Source organism: Oncorhynchus mykiss, chromosome 2, assembly GCF_013265735.2.
Source record: "Oncorhynchus mykiss isolate Arlee chromosome 2, USDA_OmykA_1.1, whole genome shotgun sequence".
In the NCBI taxonomy this organism is placed as follows: Eukaryota; Metazoa; Chordata; class Actinopteri; order Salmoniformes; family Salmonidae; genus Oncorhynchus; species Oncorhynchus mykiss.
The window spans coordinates 15,437,259-15,451,860 of record NC_048566.1 but is presented as its reverse complement, the minus strand read 5'-3'; the positions used below and the strand labels follow the sequence as shown (position 1 = coordinate 15,451,860).

Below are 14,602 nucleotides of genomic sequence, written 5' to 3'. Positions count from 1 at the left end.
GCAAAAATGTGTGATTTGGTTCAATCCAGTAGTTTCTGTTGTTAACATGTAATAATTCATATGATAATACAATTCATAATTGAATCCTGTCAAACAAATCTAAATCACGGAGGTAGTGGTGCCTTCCGTTGCGTCAGCGTACCACAACAACTGATCAAGTTAAAAGGAAGAAGGGCTAGCATGGGGAGGTATAATGTGCTGTTCCACTGTTACAGAGGCTTTCCCTGGTAAGATCCTAGCAGCGTAGAGATTACTGCCAATGTTGATGTATGGAAACAATCTCTCTGTAAAAGTGTGTGTGAACGTGTGTATGTGTGTGTTATTATCAAGGTCGTAAAAGGACAGTGTATCTCTGTTCCAGTCCAGCTGCGCTCTGATCCGATGGGGTTTATTTTCCAGTGTCAGGACAGTCTGTGGCCCTTTTGGACAACGTGCCCAGTATTTATCATTATAATAGCCTACACGCCAGAGTCCAGTCTGTACCACTCCCTTCCTCTGGACAGACTTATAGACTACACCTACAAACCATACTGTATTGTCCCCGACGTCTGTATCCCAACTGTGTGTCCCAGAGTCAAAGCCCTCAGAGCCCAGGACCATCCGATAGTTATCAAACCTCTCTGGGTTGTCAGGAAGCAGCTGTATCCCATCACTGAATCTCATACTGGTCAGATCATCAGACAGGGTGAGACATGGATGGGCAGTGTTGGGGTCCAGAATCACAGGCGCTGAACAGAGAAAAACAGAGACATGTTTAAAACCAGAGATCCACTGTTTGTTTTAATTTACTGGGACATTATTGCCAGATGATCAGTGATATTTTTTTATCTGAAATTGGCTGAATGCAATTTAAAAATGTTTGTGAAGATGTGAACATTGGTAAGAATAAAATCAGACTCACTGTATTGAACAGACTTCAGCATCTTCTCCAAAACTCTGACCTGCAGGTTGCCCAGGTGCTTTGCCACATTGATCAGCGCTCCAGAAACAAGCTCTGGATCTGGGATTGTGCACTGGGCTCTAGAAGAATATCCAAGAGTTAGTGATACGGTGGGGTTCAGAACCACAGGGAAGAGAGAGAGGAAGCCGATCACTTAGGGTCCAGATTCTTCACCCTTCACCTGAAGTGTTGCAGACAAACAGGCCTTACCTTTTTAACGTGTCCTTGTAGTTCTGCAGGTCAACAAAAGAGCAAATCAATCAATAACACATGTAATCACTGAAATCAATCAATAACACATGTAATCACTGAAATCAATCATCAGTTCATCAATAAATCTATCTCAAATAACCTCTAGACAGCACAGAAATATTGGTCCTTACCTGCAGGAATGAGATGTCATCAGATACCAGGTCCTTCTTTATGGCTCTCGTTGTGTCTAAAATGGCTGCTATCTCTCTGTTCATATCATCAATCATCTTCTTCATTCTCCGACTCTTCTCCTCCTCTTCCTCCCTCAGGACAGCCATCCTGGCTGCCTCTTCATATCGTAGAAACTGGTGAAGTTTCTCGAAGTCCTCCTGAATCTGATTTTCTGTCTTCCGGGCCTGCCTCTGGAGACAGTGTGTCATCATCAGGCATTACACTATATTTCATATCAATCTGAAAGGTTTTTCAAAACATTATACTGTTCAAGAGGCTGTATGGAACGTTCGTTGCTTATGGTTTACTTAAAATGTTGGCTTGAGTGTTGCCTCTACGGTTCATATACACGTGATATAACAATCAACTTCTAGACTCATGAAACCACACAATCCTTAGTTTAAGGCTTTTGCTCATAGTCGTGGGAAGGTGTACCCCTTTTTTTGTCCAATTATGTCATTTCTAGGTAATATTTTTGTACATTTAGGGGACCCCTTTTGGCTCAAGCCAAATGCTAAAAAAATCATTCTGATACACTTTCATATGCATATTGCATTGTAACATTACAAAGCAGTCTTACCTTAATAAGCTCTGCTGTTTCTTCAAAGCTTTGTTTGAATTGTTTGAATCCCTCCAGCTGCTCCTCTAAGGGCTTCAGGCCTGTCTCTAAGAGCTCTTCCTACAATTCATTTTCTTCATTTACTTGTGTGATTTTAATGATTGCACGCAAAATGGATGGATATGAGAACGTCACATTCTGATCAAACAGAACAAGGCCTTAGAAAAATGTTGCTTTTCAAAAGAGAACATCAAGGCTGTACAAGTACGACAGGGTAGCTGAATATGATAAGGACCTCTTCTACACTAGACATTTGCTAGGAGAGAATGATCCTGTTATAGTGAATGTACTGTGTATGTTAGTTGATATTTTGTATCGTACCTTGCGATCCAGAGCTGCCTCATCTACTGGGATACATTCATGTGTGTTATGTTTACTTGAACCCTCACACACCGAACAGATAGGCTCTTCATGCTCCAGACAGAACAGTGTGAGTTGCTTGCTATGCAGACTGCAGACATGTTTAGCTGAACCGTTCTCACCCGGCATACACAGGTTCTTCAGAGCAAGAGCCATCGAATCCTTATAGCATTTTATGCTGCACACTGGACATTCCCATGATTCCATCCGTTTCCAGTAGGACTCCAGACAGGCTATACAGCAGCTATGGCCACAGGACAGGAGAACAGGTTCCTTGAGGGTTTCAGAGCACACAGGACAGGAGAGATCCTTCTCTGGGACAGATGCCTGGGAGGCCATTTTCTCACTCACTAATGGCATTTGGAGTGAGGTTACTTTCAATTTCAAAACTCACCCTGGTTTAGTCAGCAGCTTTCTTACCACAGTGTTGAATAGTTTTGCAGTTGTAGTTAGTTTGAGTCCTGTGTTGCGTCTTCTGTCTTACACATAGAAGATCTGGGAGATCTGTGTGTGAAGCCAGTAAAATGTGTGCATTGCCATGTAAACTGATCTGTGAGACAGCACTCAAGACATGACAACTCCTTAAGGAGAGAGAGTGGGGGGAGATCTATAAGCCATTTTCTAAAAATAAAATATTAGTCTAGTTTTCTCAGCTGTTTATATCAGTCTTGCTCAGTGAGCAGGGATTTAAGTATCTGTGTTGCTGGAGCTTCCTCCTCCTCAGTAGCTGCTGGAGTAAGTTGTGATTTACTGTGCTTAATTTGAGTCCTGTGGTGACAGAACAGGTCATTAAACACCAGTTTAATGTTACTGTCAGGGACTTTATTTTGGACCGGGGCCTGCTGGGTTAAACGTTACATCCCGCTCTAACGCCAGGGGTATGGTAGGGGTAAAACATGAAGATCTATGTGTATACATGGGGAATGAACATACTGTACTAAACATACACATTGGTACAGAATATAATTCAAACAAAACTAAATATGTTTAGTACAGTAGTTTATTCAAAATAGCAGGAGAAAATAAATAAATCAAAGTAATAAAATCAATGTGCAATATCGCAATACAATTAACTGTGTTTGTGTGTGTGAGAGAGTGACAGACACAGAACACACCCTGAACACTTTCCCCACATGCCTCTGATCAAAATAAATCAACGCAGTCAGACAGAACATGCAACCCCAATACAGACTATCATGTTCAACCTAACCAAACGGTTCAACCTAACCCTGTTGGACAGGAAACATTTCCTGAGAACACAAACCCTTTGACGCATAAAGATAACACTGTGGTTAAATCCAAAACAGATTGTGGATGATACTCAATTAAAAAATAAAATAAAAAAAAAAGCATTCACTGGTGCACACCCAGAAGTGTGTGTGGAGGTGCTGACTAATGGCAAATAATCAAAATAAAGTCGCACACTCCATATTTAAACCTCCAGTAATTTATTGGGTATTTACCAATGTTTCGGCTTCACTGTGCCTTCTTCCAATAAATTACTGGGAGTTTATATATGGAGTGTGCGACTTTATTTTGATAGTTTATAAGATACATTCAATAATATGATTATGGCTACAAGTCAGGTACCACAGAGGATTGACTGTAGAAACAGAAGACATAAAAGCAACACTGTTCTCCTCTAGATATTTTAAGGCCCTTCCAACATGGAAGCATGATTACACCAAAGACTTAAATAATGAGGATAGTCCAGTCCTCTGGCAGGAATACAATACCTAAATATGTCCGTTCTTTGAGGTGTATTTCTTTGGCCGCTGAGACAGACCCACCATGGCCATCTATAGTAGAGCTCACTTAAGTTGCCAAGGTAACAGGACAACAACACCTGCAAGTTGATGAGGCATGAACAGAACCACTAGTCTACAGGCTTTAACACTGTTGGGAAACAACAAACCCTAACACTCCTTACCCATCCCCAAATAAATCCTAAAGAAAGCAATTCCTCAAGTTGTCAATCTCTGGGATGCGGAGCATGTTTACATCATGAGGAGTCCTTTAAGTGACACAAAAGGTCTGCATCCCACTAGTGTCAAGTGACGTTCTCCTTGGTCTGCAGTGATCTGAACACATAAGATAGGTTATAACAGTATACCTACAGCATACCTACCCGGAACTGGCTTTCAACTATGCAGTTGTTTTCCCATCAGTGCAGATATACAACAAACTAATAAATAAACATGAGGCCGCTCCTGGTCAATACAGTCCTGGTTTTTCCAACGGCTCTGCGCTTACATTGAAGGACTGACTACTGGAGCGCTGGTTCCAGGGTCAGTCCGGGTTGTAAATTCCAAATGATTGACTGCGGCTCCCATGCGTTGAGCCATGAGTTCTTTCTTCAATTCAAAAAGGCTGCGTTCCAATTCCAGGGTCCAAATCTGGCTCTCTTTCTCCAAACCATGTGCTGGGTCTCTTGGTCTCTGGTTCTAGGACATGGGTGAGGTCAGGACTGGTCACCTCTGTGGTGGGGCTGGCTAGACACTCACTGGACTTCAGGCTGGCCAGTGACTTATTGCTGGCTACTGACTGCAGAGACCCACACAGACCTATCAGAGAGGGGGTGTCCTCCTTCCCTGGGGAGCAGAAGAGGGGGTTAACACATGCAGAAAATTACTATTATTTATTGGTAGTGGGGGAGAGCACAGAAATGCACACACACACCATGGTGGTGCCAGTGTGAGCTGGCTGGTCTAGTGTCCAGGTTGAGTGTGTGTGAGGGCTCCAGAGAGGTCTGGGACAGCTGCTCTAGACTCTGGAAATTCTTCCTGTAGAACACAGAGACATTAGAGTGGACTCTCTGGATGCATCTAAGTAGTGTGATGGCTACATTGAAATAACCATTTGGAATGTTAAAATTCTTTTTTTTTTTTTTCACAGAACTTCTCACATACATACACACATACATACATGTATATAAAGCTGTCACCACATTTGGGTGGACCGTATAAAACCATACTATGGCGTGTAAGTGAGGACGTTGTGGAATAAGAATTTATCCCCGTTTACATACTCCTCCCACTGCCCCACCCTATTCCTGTACAGCATGGTATCCAAGGCAACAGCATTGGTATCCATGGCACCGGGTGAAGGCCACTGATTGGTCAGATGTGCGGTCAGTTCTTGGCTGGACCTCAAGTCATGGTTCTTCAGCACTGTCCTTGAGCAGGATGAAATATACACGAAGACAAACCTCTACTGTCAAGACCCTAGCTACTCAGTGTTCCTGGAAGATTCTGTCCCAAAATATGCTACATACCCCAGTCTCTATGTTGTGTCTGTAAATCCATACCTCTGACTGATTGCAGTTTCAACCCCAGCATTTGGAAAGCTAAGGAAATCCTCACAACCCAAATTAAAATATTGATCAGAGGGTGGAAAGGAAGAGATCAAATTAATCACACCATTAATTTAGAGACTCTCAGTGAAACTAGCCTCCACCCAACCATCTCCTCTGATGATTCACCCAGGTCATGTCATCACACCATCTCCTCTGATGATTCACCCAGGCCAAGTCATCACACCAAGGTTATTACAGTAAACAAACTAATTATGAAAAAAAACTGTAAACTGAAATAAAATAAACAAATCTGTTTTGAAAAACTAAAACTATACTCAAACTATTATCTTTGACTCCAAAATGAACTCAAATAAAATATAATTATCAAGCTTCTGAATCTGGCAGGCCACATTAATATTTAAAGGTAGATTCAGCAAGATGACGGCGCCATGAGCAGCACCACAGATATTGGGGGCGTTTGAGTGGTAAGGCCGAAAGCATCCGACTGCAGGCAAAAGTCGAGGAGTGAAGTCAGGGGAGATGCATCTGCGACAGCCCAAAGTCATGTGGTTTTCCAACAGCAAGGCTCAGATCAACATGGCAGTGTTGCCATCGTTTAGAAAATGTTTTCTTTATAATGTCTAAATAAACATCTATTCCCCAAATCACACTCAAACTGAAATCATAGTATAGTGTACAATCAATTAGTGAGAAATGCTCAAATAGCACATTTATATTATACCCACTGTATACATAAAGGGCAGCAAATTGGTTCCTGTTTCAGTCATGTCTTTGGTCACGTTCACGTGGGTCAAACAAAACCACCCTGATGATTGGTTGGCAATAGAGCTTCCCACAATAAAGGCAGTGGCTGCAGAATTAAGTTGGTGTAGAGCAGAAACTTGATCTCATTTTTGTAATCTTCAAGCAGTTGACATGCAAGTCAGACCATTTTTTCTCCCACAATGCAACACTTTGAAAGGCTTGACAAAAGTGATACGCTCTAACACGGCCATTGAGATTTGCACGATGCATCATGGTAGCTACAGGACCAAAACAGAGGAGAAGTTAAGCCTCACGCTCATAGTTGTGGAAATTGATGCACTACTACTGTGTACATGGTGTATCTACGTCATATTGATGAGGGGGGACACACCAATCACATAGAGGTTAACCTATGACCTGACCCATCACCTTATGTATTACTGGCCCATAGTGGCATAGGCTACTCTATCCCTAACACTAAAACAAAAAATAGTTTATTTTATGAAGAAAAAAATAAGTTAAAAAGGACAAGTGGATCAGAAAACTGACTGAACTTCAAATAACAAGCTTAAAACTAATAATAACAACCTTACTATACCTGTAAGTATAAGTCCTCAGAAAAGTGGGGACATTTTGCAGGTCCTCACTTGTGAAAATAACTATTTTAGTCTTAGGGTTAAGGTTAGAATTAGGGTTAGAATTAGTGGTTAAGGTTGTTGGTCCCAAGAAGTCCTCACAAGTATAGTAAGACATAGCTGTGTGCACTACTCCTGCAATTCCCTGGCCCGCTCACTGTGGTTAAAATGTCACTCACAGCTGGTCATTCCACCCACTCACAGATACAAAAACTCACAGTTGGTCCTGAAGCTCCAGTACGATGTATTCCAGTTGTTCCTTCTCCAGTGTGTGTGAGAGGTGTGTGTCTGTTAGTCTCTGCTGAAGAGCTTTGTTCTGAGGAATCACTTGAGACAGCTGGGCCTCTCTCAGACGAACCATCTCTTCCAGATAACACTGACACACACACACACGTTGTTGCATTATTATATTTTTTGCAGTAGCAAAACAGATGAAGGGAAGATTTTTGTTTTGGTAAAGGAGGAACTATTTTGTACTCTGGTGAGGATGGAATGAATGATATCAAGCTGTGTGCGTTTCCATTTCCTCAAGAGAGTACATTTCTTCAAGAGAGCACTGACAGGTAGCCTGACATTTTGATTTCTAACTTTCCAATTATTCCTTACAGTCTCAGTGTCTCATGCACAAATACACCTGCATTCTATAGTGCAATACAGTGTTCTACAGCACACACACACAATACACACACTGAGACGTTACCTTCTGTTCCAGTGCCATGCGGTATTTCTGCTCGAGTCGTTTACACCTGCAGACCCAGCTGCTCTGCTCGGTTAAGATGGCCTCCGCAGTGCTGGCGGCCATCTTTTCAGGGGTGGTGTTCTCGCTGCCGCTGCTCCCCAGGGTCCTCAACTCCTCATCACTGCTGATGCTGTTCTCTCTACACAGGGGGAAAGGGCACACTTCAGAGGGTACTACAGAGGGGGTAGGAGTTCAATTTATAGGGCACATACAGGGGGAAGGGTACATAATAGCAGGTAAAGGACTAAAAGATTGAATCCCACATACCTCTGAATCGACTTCAGATAAGGCGTATAGTCAATCACCGCTGGGCAGCTTCCATTCAGCCCCTCCCCTTTCAGACAGAAGCTAACCACCAGAGGAAAACACTTTAATTGAGACCTTTACTGTATAACCTGAGCTCTGACTCAGCAACACTATAAATAATATACGAGTACCTGAAGTCAATGGTGTTGAGACCAATGAGTGTATCTGCTAGCAGCCCCGCCTCCTCACCTAGCATGATGGCCCCATCCTCATACCATTTCCTACACAACATAGAAAACACACACACTAGCTCCATCCTCAGAACACCTAAAACCAACACTCAACTCAGTCTGGTGGTTTGTGTTGCCATTGTGTGTGTGTGTGCCAGAGAGAAAGACCTGGTGGTTTTGAAGTCCCTCAGGGCGGAGGAGATGTACTCAGACAGCCTCTTCTCCATCAGCACCAGCCTGATCCACGCCCGACCCTGTGGACACACACAGTCCTTAAGTTTCCATTATACATCAGACCTGCATAGTAGCTCTTTAAAACAGACATCATTATCATACAAATACATGCTGCCCTTCCTACTTAGCCACAGTCAGCTGATTGAGTTTGTGCACCTGCACGCAAGTGTGCATGCATGGGTGCGTACGTGTGTGTGTGCCTGTGCCGGAGCTGTGGCGTTCTCTTGGACAACACTACAGTATTTATAGTTTAAAGCTTCTGAACAAAGCCGTCTTTTGTTCTGTGTGTAATTTCATCCAGCAGAAAAGGCTGAGACAGTTGTGTGTTTTAGATCCGTGGGAATATTGATGTTATCATTAAGGTCCATGGCTCAAGGCTTTCCAGGGTAACCAGCAACCTCTCTCTAGTGCAGACACACAAACACACACCTTAGCTCTGGAGGAGCGGACATTCTCCATGCTCTCAATGCTGTGGATGCAGTTGGGAGAGACTTTACTGCAGGCTGCTTTCACATAATCCCAGAAACTACGATGAGTCTCATAACCAAACCACGTAGTCTGACCTGGGAGGAGGGAGGGGGAGGAGGGAGATGGAAGAGAGAGAGCTACATTTATAGGTGGCATATTGACTCCTATACCCAGCAACCCTGCAGTGGTCCAGATGGGACGGGCTTTTAGCACGTGTGTGTGTGTTACTCTACCTTTGAGTCTGTGACTGAGGATCTGTTCCAGGATGGAGACGAAGTTGGTGAACTCCGGAGAGGAGTCGTCTATCGTGTCTAAACAGGAGCGGTCAAGCAACGTCTTCACTGAAAACCTGCACACACACAGTTAACGGAGTCTGCACTGGGTTCCAACCGGATCAGCGCTTTTCTGACATGCTGTTAAATGTGACTCTAGGAGAGGAGATCATCTCTGACTGAACAGGTGATTTACAGGCTTTAGGAAACAATCTCTCTACTGCACACTATCAGTGGAGGTTATTAAGCACCGAGGAGATTTAATGGAATGAAGCAAACACAGGAAATGACTGTGTTGATTCTGGAGTACAGGGATGCATCTCAGTAAGTCTTAAATGGCCTCATTTCCATGTTGGTCAGACAGCGATGCAACAGTCATCTCTGTGCTGTGGGGCTTGTACTGCAGACACACAGTAGCAGGTTAAGTGGCAGTGGGGTGACTGGGCAGACAAAGCTTTATCTAAACAGGACAGGCATTAAAGTTTCAGTTTTTTTCCATTACATACACAGAGAGCGTGAGACATACCAAATTCCCCCACTAGAATCCCCATACTTTAATGAAAACAGATTTGCCCCTGCGCGATGTAGAAGCTATCACTTCCAGGGAAAGGGACATGTACTAGTCTGGTGACCTAAATGGTTCGAAATGGTACCTGGTTCGAATCCGTGATTGGGAGTCCCATAGGGCGGCACATCATTTGGTCCAGCGTCGTCCGAGTTTGGCCATCATTGTAAATTAGAATTTCTCAACTGACTTGCCTAGTTAAATAAAGAAAATTCCCTCCCCCATATGCCCCCCTAGGCACAACTACAACAGGTCACAACTCCTGCAGCTCTGTTGCACACTGAGTATGGCATGTACATAGTCAATGGTAGGCATCAAGGGGACTCCCACGGTAGGTACACCTATAGCTCATCCCTAGACTACTTTATCACAGACCTCAACCCAGAGTCTCTCAGATATATACCGTTGAAGTCGGAAGTTTACATACACCTTAAGAGTTTAAATGTATTTGGCTTTCACAATTCCTGACATTTAATCATAGTAAAAATTACCTGACTCAGGATCACCACTTTATTTTAAGAATGTGAAATGTCAGAATAATAGTTGAGACTTATTTATTTCAGCTTCTATTTCTTTCATCACATTCTCAGTGGGTCAGAAGTTTACATACACTCAATTAGTATTTGGTAGCATTGCCTTTTAATTGTTTAACTTGGGTCAAACATGTCAGGTAGCCTTCCACAAGCTTCCCACAATAAGTTGGGTGAAATTCAGCCCATTCCTCCTGAGAGCTGGTGTATCCGAGTCAGGTTTGTGGGCCTACTTGTTCGCACACGCTTTTTCAGGTCTGCCCAGAGATTTTCTATAGGATGAGGTCAGGGCTTTGTGATGGCCACTCCAATACCTTGACTTTGTTGTCCTTAAGCCATTTTGCCACAACTTTGGAAGTATGCTTGGGGTCATTGTCCATTTGGAAGACCCATTTGTGACCAAGCTTTAACTTCCTGACTGATAGCTTGAGGATGTTGCTTCAATATATCCACAGAATTTTCCTGCCTCATAATGCCATCTATTTTGTGAAGTGCACCAGTCCCTCCTGCAGCAAAGCACCCCCACAACATGATGCTGCCACCCCGTGCTTCACAGTTGGGATGGTGTTCTTCGGTTTGCAAGCCTCCCCTTTCCCCTCCAAACATAACGATGGTCATTATGGCCAAACAGTTCTATTTTTGTTTCATCAGACCAGAGGACATTTCTCCAAAAAGTACCATCTTTGTCCCCATTTTTATTAATTTTTTTAATGGCAGTTTTGGAGCAGTGGCTTCTTCCTTGCTGAGCGGCCTTTCAGGTTGTATCGATAGAGGACTCGTTTTACTGTGGATATAGATACTTTTGTACCCGTTTCCTCCAGTATCTTCACAAGGTCTTTTGCTGTTGTTCTGGGATTGATTTTCACTTTTCGCACCAAAGTACGTTCATCTCTAGGAGACAGAACACGTCTCCTTCCTGAGCGGTATGACGGCTGCGTGGTCCCATGGTGTTTATACTTGTGAACTATTGTTCGTACAGATGAATGTGGTACCTCCAGGCATTTGGAAACTGCTCCCAAGGATGAACCTGACTTGTGGAGGTCTACAATTTTTTTTCTGAGGTCTTGGCTGATTTCTTTTGATGTCAAGCAAAGATGCACTGAGTTTGAAGGTAGGTCTTGAAATACATCCACAGGTACACCTCCAATAGGCTAATTGACATAATTTGAGTCTATCAGAAGCTTCTAAAGCCATGACATCATTTTCTGGAAGTTTCCAAGCTGTTTAAAGGCACAGTCAACTAAGTGTATATAAACTTCTGACCAACTGGAATTGTGATGCAGTGAAATAATCCATCTGTAAAAAACAAATTGTTGGAAAAATTACTTGTGTCATGCAAAGTAGATGTTCTAACAGACTTGCCAAAACTATAGTTTGTTATCAAGAAATTTGTGGAGTTGTTGAAAAACGAGTTAATGACTCCAACCTAAGTGTATGTATGTAAACGTCTGACTTCAACTGTGTGCGCACACACACACACGTAGAAGTGCCTTCTATGCCATCAAAGGGCATTCTATGCCATCAAAAGGAACACAAAATTCCACATACCAATTAGGATCTAGTCTAAAAATACTTGTATCAGTTATAGAACCCATTGCTCTTTATGGTTGTGAGGTCTTGGGTTTGCTCACCAGCCAATAACTCACAAAATGGGATAAACACCAAATTGAGCCTCTGCATGCAGAATTCGGCAAATATTTCCTCAGTGTACAACGTAAAACACCAAATAATGCATGCACAGCCGAATTAGGCCGATACCCGCTAATGAGCAAAATCCAGAAAAGAGACGTATTGCCATGCCTTCTTCACAACTGTATGTGTCTGTGGACCATGATAATTCCTTAGTGATGAGGACACAGGAACTTCACAGCCTTGTCTGAATATTAGATCAATGAAACTGTATCTATTCATATTCTGCAGCAGTGTTTGATTGGATCTGAACTCATTCTAGAGTTCACTAGAGCAGTTGCTCACTATAAACTAACATATATTGAACCCAAGTGCTCTGCATACATCAACTAAGAGTTTGAGAGCTTGGGACTATAAGGTTCTATCTGCAAAATGATGATTCTGAGATAATTGGCTTTAAAGTTCCAACCCCTCATTGGTTTGAAAGGTGTCAACGATTTTTATCTTGTATTCTGTTGCACTTAAAATTAATTGAGGTATTTAGACTACTGTATAGGTAGAGAACATTGAACAGAACAAGGCTATGTCAACAACTCAATCTGGACAAAATGTAGATAGAACCTTAGTCCCAAGCTATCGATTTAGCTCACTGAGAAAGCCTAGGCATTAGCTTAATGAGCTAACATGAGTCTTCGGGAATCAGGCAAGGTTACTCACCACGTGAGCATAGTTCACCAAACCAACTAAATAATATAACAAGAACTGCACATGAAATGTTTTAGAAAAGTGACATTCCTAGAGAAAACTGACAATGAGGTTGTGAAAAGCCACTCCAGAAAGGGAAAACAAAGCCTGAAATCTTCGGTTGTGGTTTCCTCACCTGTCACCAACCATGGCTTGGAGATGAGATACACCACCTCGCCATGAAAATAAACCGCAACCCTCAGGACATGCGAATACAATGCCCACTCCCTGCTTTCTGATAGCAGTGATGCACCAGTAGTCATGTGTGGGAGCAGCAAAAATGGGCTAACGTGGCTACTGATTGAGTGAGAGTATGTAGCATATATCTCATCTACCAAATATCTCTTCACTAGAACCACAGGGGGCATACGGCTGGGTCTGATGGAGCTATACTTGATAGGGCGTTCAACAGCATGATGTTATCCACAGAGAACGACATCACTATAGCTAACACACACACACTTTCGTATAATACACACTTACATGTGTGAAATAGGACAAATATAAGCACCCACCAAACTATTATTATTTGTACTGTTCGAAGAGCATGATACTTCAGATTAATAATTTAAGAGAATCACACATTGCACAGTACCGTGCCAATTCATAGCTGTGTGTTTAATTGTCTTCGTTCATGTGAAATCTATAGACTATACCGGTATTGAGTTGGGCACCTAATTAATGAATGAAGGTAACTGTGATTCCATAAATGATTAAGGCTCATAGGTGGCGGCGGCGGGTGTATGCGTGACCATTGGAAAACCCTAATGAACTAGTGCGGCGTTATAGGCTATAGTTCATGTCGATATAACACCATCAATACTGTAATGTAAACGCGATGCAACTGAAGCAAGACAAAGGATGGTCGGCTATGTGCGCTATTTAGAAATATAGCCTATACCACCAATTACCCTACGGTCTTCAACAGCATCCACACACAATCATCAGTCGCGTGAGAATGCGGTCACTTATCATCTCACCAATTAGTAAATTAACACAATCAAGCCGAGCATTATTTTACCTGCAGACAGTCAGTAGATTCCTCCTCTCCACAGCTCCGCTTCTGGCAGCGTCCTGTTTGCGAGCTACATGCAGCCCCAGGCTACGTGACGCCATCCTCGCCACAGTTAGTCGTATCTCCCCAGTGTAGGTGCGCAGTATTTGCTGTCCCTGTTTCTTTTAAATCAGCAGGTTGGGTTCAACAGTGCACGCCACCGCCCGCGGGCTCTATCCGCGTCACTCCAGCACGCTCGCTCGTTTGTTGAAAGTCAACGTATAGGGCAAGAAGGAGGTGGATGGATGAACAGAAACCACCCAGTAATTTGGGAGAGAAACAGTCACGGGGTTGTGCTAAAACGCCCAAACCAAGTCCCGGGAAGTCTGAGCGGTTTAAATTCCTGTTTAGAGCGAATTAGGCTACCGATGGTAACCTCGATGGTCTTGGGAGACGAATAGACTTTCTATGTGTGCATCCCAATAGTACAAAAAATAACTTTATTCTCTCCTACATCAGCACCCATCTAAAAGGTTTAATGAAAATGTTTCACACCAAACATACCAGATTGGTTTGTGCTCATGTCAACTCCAATGCTGTTATTGTTAAACCCACACTTGGCATGCCAATTCAATAAGGAGTTATGGCATTTAGAGTTCACAAGAGAGTAGAAATAGACTGGCACCCAGGCTAGCTGAAACAAGAGAGTTCGTTTAGGTTTTGGCTACTTCCTGTACAGGCCGTTGCCTATTATTTCATAGAGAATGAAAGAAGACTCTAGTAGCCAAAAGGTTATATCAACATGGGCAACGTCATTGAGGGCCATTTTAATGTTGTCAACTTGGTGGGAGTTTCAACTTCAAGACTGTGGACAGTGGCTGGCTGAAGCTGGAGCAACGTCAATGGCAGCTGGG

General features: G+C 43.0%; 2 protein-coding genes across 3 annotated transcripts; both read right to left on the bottom strand.

Moving 5' to 3' along the window:
* Positions 1–4: 4 nt before the first annotated feature.
* Positions 5–3,016, bottom strand: LOC110535842 (E3 ubiquitin-protein ligase TRIM39). Of its 2 annotated transcripts, XM_021621164.2 has the most exons (6): positions 2,304–3,016; positions 1,944–2,042; positions 1,324–1,554; positions 1,151–1,173; positions 902–1,020; positions 5–728 (listed from the first exon to the last, which is right to left on the bottom strand). In XM_021621164.2, exons 1-6 carry the CDS (start codon positions 2,700–2,702, stop codon positions 160–162), a joined length of 1,440 nt encoding a protein of 479 aa, XP_021476839.2. In that variant the 5' UTR covers positions 2,703–3,016; the 3' UTR covers positions 5–159. The 2 variants fall into 2 exon arrangements, with proteins under 2 accessions (XP_021476839.2, XP_036794843.1); XM_036938948.1 differs by lacking the exon at positions 1,944–2,042 and having other exon boundaries at positions 6–728.
* Positions 3,017–3,326: 310 nt separating this feature from the next.
* rundc3b (RUN domain containing 3b) lies at positions 3,327–13,969 on the bottom strand. The gene is made up of 10 exons (XM_021621177.2): positions 13,716–13,969; positions 9,188–9,303; positions 8,916–9,049; positions 8,421–8,506; positions 8,214–8,303; positions 8,044–8,124; positions 7,738–7,915; positions 7,256–7,413; positions 5,022–5,125; positions 3,327–4,933 (listed from the first exon to the last, which is right to left on the bottom strand). The coding sequence occupies exons 1-10, from the start codon at positions 13,808–13,810 to the stop codon at positions 4,704–4,706; spliced, it is 1,272 nt and encodes a 423-aa protein (XP_021476852.1). The 5' UTR covers positions 13,811–13,969; the 3' UTR covers positions 3,327–4,703.
* Between the last annotated feature and the right edge of the window lie 633 nt (positions 13,970–14,602).

Coding starts and splice junctions, on each gene's coding strand:
- LOC110535842 (XM_021621164.2), bottom strand. CDS start 2,702: ATGCCATTAGTGAGTGAGAAAATGGCCTCCCAGGCATCTGTCCCAGAG. Junction 1,174..1,323: donor ATGACATCTCATTCCTGCAG/GTAAGGACCAAT, acceptor GTTGACCTGCAG/AACTACAAGGACACGTTAAA. Junction 729..901: donor GCTGAAGTCTGTTCAATACA/GTGAGTCTGATT, acceptor TTCTCTGTTCAG/CGCCTGTGATTCTGGACCCC.
- rundc3b (XM_021621177.2), bottom strand. CDS start 13,810: ATGGCGTCACGTAGCCTGGGGCTGCATGTAGCTCGCAAACAGGACGCT. Junction 8,304..8,420: donor AGGGACTTCAAAACCACCAG/GTCTTTCTCTCT, acceptor TATGTTGTGTAG/GAAATGGTATGAGGATGGGG. Junction 5,126..7,255: donor CTGGAGCTTCAGGACCAACT/GTGAGTTTTTGT, acceptor TGTGTTCTACAG/GAAGAATTTCCAGAGTCTAG.